The sequence below is a fragment of the Mytilus trossulus genome, chromosome 3 (genome assembly GCF_036588685.1).
Source record: "Mytilus trossulus isolate FHL-02 chromosome 3, PNRI_Mtr1.1.1.hap1, whole genome shotgun sequence".
In the NCBI taxonomy this organism is placed as follows: domain Eukaryota; kingdom Metazoa; phylum Mollusca; class Bivalvia; order Mytilida; family Mytilidae; genus Mytilus; species Mytilus trossulus.
Window position 1 is genome coordinate 47,942,339 of NC_086375.1, and position 9,661 is coordinate 47,951,999.

The 9,661-nt window shown below is 33.5% G+C and overlaps 1 protein-coding gene across 1 annotated transcript; it reads right to left on the reverse strand.

Annotated features, from left to right (window-relative positions):
- On the reverse strand, window positions 1–1,386 carry LOC134710843 (uncharacterized). The gene has a single exon (XM_063571246.1). It carries the CDS (start codon window positions 1,384–1,386, stop codon window positions 1–3), a length of 1,386 nt encoding a protein of 461 aa, XP_063427316.1.
- Window positions 1,387–9,661: the final 8,275 nt, after the last annotated feature.

Sequence of the window (9,661 nt, forward strand, 5' to 3'; positions counted from 1 at the left end):
TCAGAACCCAGAGAATTGAACTGCAAGTATTTTAGCCCCCCATGGATCCAGTACATTGTTTATTTTACACCCAATGTACAGAGTTCCACTGTTATCAATGTCAAGGGATCTTGGCCAGTGGATGTCAAACTCCTCAGTGTGCAGAATATGGATGCATTCTCCGTTTTGGTTCAGTATATGAAGCATATGGTTATTATCTGAAGCAATGATATTGTTTAATGGGGTAGTCACCAAACTGAAAGGTGCAAATAATTGTTCCTTATTTGCAATTTGATGCCCATCATATGTCCACTTCGGCGAATTCAGTCCCATCCTATTGCTTAAAGCGATTATTCTACCCTGCCCATTGTCTATTGATAGCAAATCCAAAACATAAACGTTATTGTCACCATCAGTAGTTATTGATCGAGGCTGTGAAAAAATTGGGTTTCCCTCGCTGTCCAAGTGATATTTCTTTCTTTTCCTACCCTGCATATTTAATATAATGACCTGTCTGGGACCATTGATAGGAAATGGTGGTCCTTTCTCTCTTGCTCCTACAATTATCCGATTGAATTTGGTTACATGTACTGCAATGGTCTGGAGAGGAGCAACTCCGTATTTTGACTCTGTAATGGTACCTGTGCTCTGAGAAAGTATATCAAGGTTAGATTTCATAGATGAAATCAGCAAGTCTCCCGACGGTATTAATGCGATACTTGATGGAGTCACGTCATAGGCTTTCATGATAAGGGTTGATCCATTAGAAAAGCATATCCTCTGTAGGACTTTATCATTAGTAAAGCTTATCCACATCATTTCATCGTTAATACAAATTAAATCTTCAACAAGTGACAAAGAAGTGTTATACTGTTGTGTAACTTTAAATTCAAAGCAACTGTCAGCGAATTTGTCTTTAGGTACATGTAACTTTCCATAAAAAGACTCTAAACTAAGTATATTGCCTGGCAAAAATTCTGGAAACTCTTCAAACTTTTTCGGTATCTGAAGTGCGTTCATTTCTTCTGCAATTTTCTCTTGTTTGTATGTGCTAAAGACCTGAATGGCATTGTTTGATCTGACAACTTTACATATGTTGTTATTTCTGAGTTCTAAATCTTGCCTAAGCTTTTCTGATCTATCTTCCTCATGATTTACCAACTTCATCAGTCCATCATGTTTCTGTTCAAGTTCATTTAAAAGTTTTCGTGTCAGCTTGTTCACTTCGTCTTTTACAAGATTATCCCAATTAAGAACTACCCTCTTCTCCTTAGCATATTTTAGTTCTACAGAAGATTTGATAGCTCTAAGTTTAGATTTCTCACTTACTATTTCTGATAACTTCTGTTTTCCTTCAAGATTCATACATTTAATTGACTTCATAGCCAAGTCATAGGCTTCATTCATTACTATCATTGGGTGTTCATGATGCGTTTTTGCTATGCATGATGGACAGACAACTACCGCACAGGTTTGACAAAATAAATAACATATCTGTTCAGCGTGAAACCCACATTCAATATGAAAATCTGGAACACTCGATTGTTGTTGGTATTCAGCTATGTAATTGATATCAATTATTTTATGTTGGTTTGATGATCTAACTTTTTGGTGAGTTTTTCGACATCTTGAACACATGAGAAAGTTGCATTGAAGACATTTCCATTGTATTTCATTACATTCCTCGCACAGTTGACAAGATATTGGAGCCTGCACCTCCTGCAATGATCTAGATATGGCCATGGTGTTCGTCAAATGTCACATTTCATTTTCTGCATTATTCATACTTGGATGTTTGGTGGACTTTGGATTATATGATATATTTATAAATTTGATAACATAGGTAAGTGTTCCGGTATTGAAAGGGCGCCAAGTTTTAAAAAACAGTACGGGAAATTTTTTGTACGTATTGGAAATTTACCCGTAATGAATCATAAAGCTTAAAACAATAATACTATTCAGCGCTTCGTATTTTCGTTGTTACTTGAAGGTCCCTCTTGATAAAAAAAAAAAACTAATATCGCATCGAATGACGTCTCTGATTATGTTAAAATTATAATTTGGAATAATAAGTTGTTATAGTATTCTTACAGTTTATACTGCACTCGTTCTATTTGAGCAGTCAAAATGCGTTGACCGTATATTTCTATGTCATATACAGTCACTGACCTGATATCACTTTTCCTCATGAATATTTAAATAGAAATTGTCGAAATTATATTTAATTATTCATACGACCTCTTCAACCTGTTCTTGTTTCCAATGTAATCAACGATGCGTTTAACGACTTAAACTTGTTTCTTATACAATTTTTTGGAAAACATATTTCACTTATTAATATGTTTTGTTTGCAACCTATAAATCATTATGCTTTATGTTTATTGTTGATATTTTAGTCTGTAAAGAAACGATTTCGTTCACCAATGATTGCGGTTTGCAACAGGTAATGATGTACATTTCATCGTTATGTATATTTTTCCGCCTGAGTGATATGAGGCTTTTTAAAAGGGGGATTTTTCCCAATATTTAAATCAAATAAATAACATTAACACACTAAACAACAATTGAAAATATTTTTTAGATTGCAGTATAAAGACAATAATAGTGCATTGACTTGACATATCAACGATATAAGGATTCGGCCCGAAACGGGGAAGATTCTCGGCACAGCCTTACATTTCCCCGTTTCTAAGCCTCATCCTTATATCGTTGACATGATTGTCTATTTATACATATATGTTGATGAAAATACATTATAAATTTTCACAGCTAAAGTGAGGGGTGACATACTTTTGGGGTGTGGGATATAGCGGGTTAATGAAAGTGGGATCTGGGAGAAAGAAGGTAAAAGAGAAGGAAATGGGATGTGAGAAAAAGAAAAGAATGATGAAAATGCACAATTGGTCTTGATGTGTCATTGTAAGTTTTTGATTCTGGTAAATCATTAGTTTCGATGGTAACAACAACAAAGGGAATTGTAAAGTTTCTATTTGCAGTTGACTATTCATCTTACTGTTCTAAGGTGCAGACCACAGTGGGGCGTACAGTTCCGGTAAGTTTGAATAAATTGAAGAATGCTAAAGATTTCCTTCTTTAAGCATTACAAAATTGTTAAGGCATCATATAAGCTTACAAGTTGTTGAGAGACAACAAGGCTGTGTCTCGAGAGTGTTTCATGATGAAATCAAAATGCTGCTTGGTTGCTCAAAGTTCTTTATTAAAGACTTTCCCGTCATTGCTACTGAAAAGAAGGATGAAGTTATATTTGGTCGATGTCACTGCTGGTGGACGTTTTGTCCCCCGAGGGTATCACCAGTCAGTAGTCAACACTACTGTGTTGATACGAATATCAATAATGTGGTCATTTTTATAAATTTCCTGTTTAAAAAACTTTTAATTGTTCGAAAAACATGGATTTTCTTATCCCAGGTATAGATTACCTTAGCCATATTTGGCACAAAGTTTTGGAATTTTGGATCCTCAATGCTCTTCAGCTTTGTACTTGTTTGGATTTATAAATATTTTGATATGAGCGTCACTGATGAGTCTTATGTAGACGAATCGCGCGTCTGGCGTACTAAATTACAATCCTGGTACCTTTGAAAACTATTTACACCACTGGGTCGATGCCACTGCTGGTGGACGTTTCGTCCCCGAGTGTATCACCAGTTCAGTAGTCAACACTTCTGTGTTCTGTGTTGACATGAATATCAATAATGTGGTCATTTTTATAAATTACCTGTTTACAACACTTATAATTGTTCGAAAAAAAAGTATTTTCTTATCCCAGGTATAGATTACCTTAGCCGTATTTGGCACAACTTTTTGTAATTTTGGATCCTCAATGCTCTTCAACTTTGTACTTGTTTGGATTTTAAAATATTTTGATATGAGCGTCACTGATGAGTCTTATGTAGACGAAACGCGCGTCTGACGTACTAAATTATAATCCTGGTACCTTTGATAACTATTTACACCACTGGGTCATTGTCACTGCTCGTGAACGTTTCTTCCCTGAGGTAATCACCAGTCCAGTAGTCAACACTTCTGTGTTGACATGAATATCGATAATGTGGTCATTTTTATAAATTTCCTGTATACAAAACTTTGAGAATGTTTGAAAAACTAAGGATTTTCTCATCCCAGGTATAGATTACCTAAGCCGTATTTGGCACAACTTTTTGGATTTTGGATCCTCAATGCTCTTCAACTTTGTTCTTTACTGGCCATGGATTTATAAATATTTTATATTAATATGAGCGTCACTGGTGAGTCTTATGTAGACGAAACACGCGTCTGGCGTACTAAATTATAATCCTGAAACCTTTGATAACTAATGGATGATTGTTTTCCTTTTTTCGAGACCGAATCGTAACGCAAGATACACTTGCATTTTTTGTTTTATTCTCTTAAGTATGTACAGAAAACAAAACTGTCATATCTCTACTTCACTATTGACTGTCCCTCTTTTACTATGAACGACATGAAAGATTGATGCTTTTTAAGGCAGTTGTAAAAATGCAAAAAATCAAATAAATCAAAATCCCTCAAGCTGATAGAACACGCTAAGGTGATTATAAGAAGAATTATCCGCAAAGCGTAAAACAACTCTCTATTAGACAACAGAACACCAAATTCAATGCAGGAACACTTCCTTCAAATGTTTTTGGCAAAAATTTTATGAACTTTTGGTGCCCGATGCTCTTTAACTTGTACTTAGCCTTTTAAACATTTTTTGATTCGAAAGTCACTAATGTGTCTTTTAAAGACGAAACGCGCGTCTGGCGTAAATATAATTTTTTTTATCCTGGTATCTATGATGAGTTTATTTGCAACCACTGGGTAGATGCCACTGCTGGTGGATATTTATTTCCCCGAGGGTATCACCAGTCCAGTAGTCAGCACTTGTGTTGACTTGAGTTATCATTGATATGTTCGTAATTATAAATTAACTGTAAACAAACTTTGAATCTTTAAAAAAATTCAGGCTTTTGTACCTCAGGAATAGATTACCTTAGCTGTGTTTGGCAAAACTTTTAGGAACTTTTGCTCCCCCAATGCTCTGCAACTTCGTACTTTATTTGGCCTTTTAAACATTTTTTTATTCGAGCGTCAATGCTGCGTCTTTTGTAGACGAAACGCGCGTCTGGCGTCAATATAAAATGTTAATGCTGGTATCTATGATGCGTTTGTTTGTATACACAACATATCAGAAAGAGACGCAAAGTATTGATACAATTAACTTTAGAAAATTGTTGATAGATAAAAGAAATCTGGTGACCAAGCATCACGTATCATGTTTCCAGCTGGAATTTGTTACAATTTGTTACTTCTGTCATGGTGCAGTATGGAATCTTATCAACTATATAAAAAGAAGAAGGATATGCGACTTCATCTTATGCAAAACCACTATAGAAACACATGTTGGGTCGGACGATTTATGTGTGGATATGTTTGTAAATTCTCTAGAAAATCCCTTTATTTATTTAACTGATAATAAGCATAGACAATGTGGAGAATGAACAACTAGTATATCTGAATTAACAGATAATGTTGAATTAAGTCAAATTGGTATAGCTGAACTTCCATTCGAGGAACTTATTGGAAAACCACGGGACAAAAACAGTAGAAGAGATGAACAGGATGAAGACATAAACGCAGTTATGGGGGTAACACAATTTTCCAGGGCACAACAAAGACGGGCACCAAGTTATAAAAAAAGTATGTTTTACTGTAAAAAAAATAAACAAAGATGATCATCAATCAATGCTTTTTTTAAATTCATTATTAGCCATTTCTGATCACTTTATATATTATCTTGTCTTGTTACATTGTAATATCTCCATATCAATGTTGCTGTCGTCATCGTGTTTGATTTTGAACTGCTTTTTTACAGGGGTTTTCCGATAAGAGTCAATGAGTTCCTTGTAAAGAATTTTAGAAAAAATAACTGACGGAGTGTTTCTTTTGAATGCACATTTAATTTCGCATTCAGAGAAAGTTCCCTCATCTATATATGCTAATTGTCATACAGTAAATAAAGTGTTGCAAACAGAGGGGTTTCCTGGATAATTCAAAATCTTTTTTTATTGTTGAGTAAATTCCATGCTTCAGTAGTATCAATGTACCAATTGGGATTATTATTGGTCCTGATTGTACACCAGTAATTCTTGTTCATCAATTTACAATTTTTCATCAATCTTATCACTCTTTGTCTGATATGAAGATTCCCTGCATTTCGTTTCGTGTTCTGTAACCTAAACGAGAGGTCCTTTCAGCATTTATTTTCAAAGTCATTCAGGAGTGCTTTCGGCCCAGTGGTCAGCACATTTTTGTGCTGATATGAATTATCATTGATATGGTTATATTGATAAATTTACGGTTTACAAAGTTTTAATTTTGAAAAACTAAGGCTTTTCTACCTCAGGCACATATCACCTTAGCTGTATTTGGCATAACTTTTTGGAATTTTTGTCCTTAATGCTCTTCAACTTCGTACTTAATTGGCCTTTTTAACTTTTTTAGTCTGGCGTATATACAAAATTTAGTCCTGGTATCTATATATGATGAGTTTATTCATCACCTTTGGTGGGTTCTTTTCCCTATATTTTTGTTCACAAAAGATTTTAATTACATTGTTTCAGAATATCTATTCCTGCTGCAGTATTCTTAAGGTTCATCATAACAAACGGAAAAATATGGCTGTATTTACATGCCAAAAATTACTCTGAGTACAGACTTACCTGTAAAGTTGGAAAAGTTTTAATGCCTAGCATCCACTAGATATGAAAAAGTCAAATCCATTTTGTGTTTCAGAAAGATAAAATCTCTTTTGGATTTTGATGGGCATTTTTTTTCCTTCATGCAAAAGGTGTGAAAATTGACTAAGTTGTGGAACAACTATGAGATGCTCCCTCAGGTAAAAAACCGGTTTGTATTGTTTTCATTGTCCTTAATTGACATGGACACCAGGTATCTTCACAACTATAGGTGAGTTAAAGAGTTTATCTGAGTCAGTGAGTGGACAGTATCAAAGTAATGCAGGTGTTTGTTTATTTTTGCACCTTCTGAAGAAAGGGAAAAAAATGCCCAGCAAAAACCAAGAAAGATTTTATCTTTCTTAAACACAAAATGCATATAACTTTTATATATCTAGTGGATGCTAGGCATTACAACTTTTCAAACAGCACAGGTAAGTCTGTACACAGAGTAGTTTTTGAGGTAAAAATACGGCCATATTTGTCCATTTGTTATGATGAACCTTAAAAGCTTAAAAATATACAAATCTTGATTTTGGTTTTTTTACGAATACCAAGTACATAATGTTTTTACAGCTTTCAAAGCTACATATTTTGATAGAAATGCATATTTTGGTGTAAAATTGTATATTATAAATGTTCACAGATAAATTATTGCCATAAATTGCGGGGAAAGGCTTTAAGTCAAATCACAAAATAACTGAACTTCAGAGAAAATTCAAAAAGGAAAATCAAATGCCAAAATCAATAGCTCAAACAATTCAAACGAATGGACAACAACTGTCATAATCCTAACTTGGTACAGGCATTTTCTTATGTAAAAAATGGTAGATAAAACGTGGTGTTATAGATAGCTTAACCTCAGTCGCACAAATTTCTTATAAATTCAAAGTTAAAGAAGAAACGTAGAAGTATATATAACAAAAAAAGTGGAAATTTATGTTAATATTACATCTATGAATAACAAGTTGATAGTGTTCTTACAGTTTTAAAAGTATACATCTCTGGCTAAAAATACATATTTTGAATTCAGTAATAAAATAAATGAAAATTACAACCTATTTTCAAGATACAACTTATATCTTTATAGTTTCAGTATAATTTAGTTAACGTTGTCTCATACATTTGGAAATTAATACTCAAAATTTGCAAAACTGCTTTTAATTTGTTGTTGTCAAGTGTGTTTAAAAGATAAAATATCGTTATATCCAGGACAAGAAGATAAAAAAAAAAGTTTTTGATCTTAAACACCACGCTGTCTGTGTTTATACGAGCACCTGAATGCAAAAACTCCTAATTAAATGTCAAAAGATGAAAAAAAATGTAGAGAATGTGTCTATGGGCCACAGATGCCACCACTTGTCAATATGCATGAGTCAACTTCCATATACAGATGCAAGATTAGTTAACACGGTTTTGTGAGTACAAGCATTGTTCAAGTTTCATAACATTTGGTTGAGGGAAACAAAAATGGGAGGACGAAAAAGAAAAATACAGCAAATTGTATGTTTATATAGGGGGATAATTCAAGAACAGTAAAAGTGGCACCACCTAATTTCGAACTTGATCTGTGTTTTGTGACAATATGCATTTGTGTATAAGTTTTATAGTATTTGACAGAGGCAAACTAAAGTTAATGTTCAGAATCAAATTTCTGGGATGTTTGGGAGGTAAAGACGTACATGGGTCACAATTACTGCCCCCTCCACTACAGCAGGGTATAAAAAAAGTTACGTCCTGGACAATAAACATAATGTTTCCCTTCGTTGAAGAGTAGACTTCATCATGTGTATGATAATTTAAGCGCATGGATAGACAAACGACTTATAGAAATGTGCATCAACATTTTAATAACTGAAGGAACATTCTTTAAACATAAAAACATACACAAAGGCAAATTGATGTCTCCAAATGGGAAAGTGAAAAAACATATATCTCTAATTGTATGGCAAATTATTCCGTAAAAAACCCATTGTGTAAAGAAAAGTCAATGTATGGTTGCCAGTGATCTCAGAAGATGATTGAATAAGTTTAAGGGTCATAACCTTTATCAGCTTACTGAATGAATCAAAATATGGTTGTAATAAAATGGATAACTTTGTGTAATGTGGGAGGCTATCAAAGACGATTTTCATTCAACAAAAAAAAAGAAAATCTATTATTTAATCATTAGAGAAACAGTCTTAAGCGAGCAATGCGCTGGACATCAACTCTGGAGCTTTATATATGAACAAGCAAAGAAATTCTATAATTCAAGTACAAAGAAAGGAAATGATAAATTCAAAACTGGGCTCTTGTTTTGAAAATAGTGTCACTGAACTCATAAACTAACTAAGAAACAAAGAACAACTATCAGAAGTGAATGATTGAAAGTAGCAAGAGTACATGCACATAAATAATTTGGCTGTATTTCTTAGCTTCTGACTGTGGACATGTATGTGGGAACCTATACTGAAAACCCTAAAACTTTGTTATTGATAACTATTTATTTTGCATCGTTTTAAAACTTGTAAAATCAATATTTGGGAAAAATACCATTAAATATGCTATGCATTTCATCTGATGTGTCCATTTGCCAACTCGCTACAAATTAGTAGAAACAAGGATATGGAATCAAAACATGTTTATGATACTTTCAGAACAAATACAAGGTAATAACCCAGAATGAATAGAAAAATGCCTCTATTGAGGTTCTTAATCTTGTCCAAGAGGTTCCAATAGGATTTAAAAAATTCATATTAGGTAAGAACCATGGTACACTCTAGATCTCTTTACCAATAATTACAACAAACAATAATTTATGTATTGGAGTCCTATCAATAAATTAAATAAAATATCTGAAGAGACCATCAAACAAATGCTAAATAAATTGCCCAGCAAAGGAAGATGCATATAAGTTGTGATAAAATAAATGTAATACAATA

What these genes read in the sequence shown, in the direction of transcription:
- LOC134710843 (XM_063571246.1), bottom strand. Translation starts at nt 1,386, where the DNA reads ATGAATGAAGCCTATGACTTGGCTATGAAGTCAATTAAATGTATGAAT.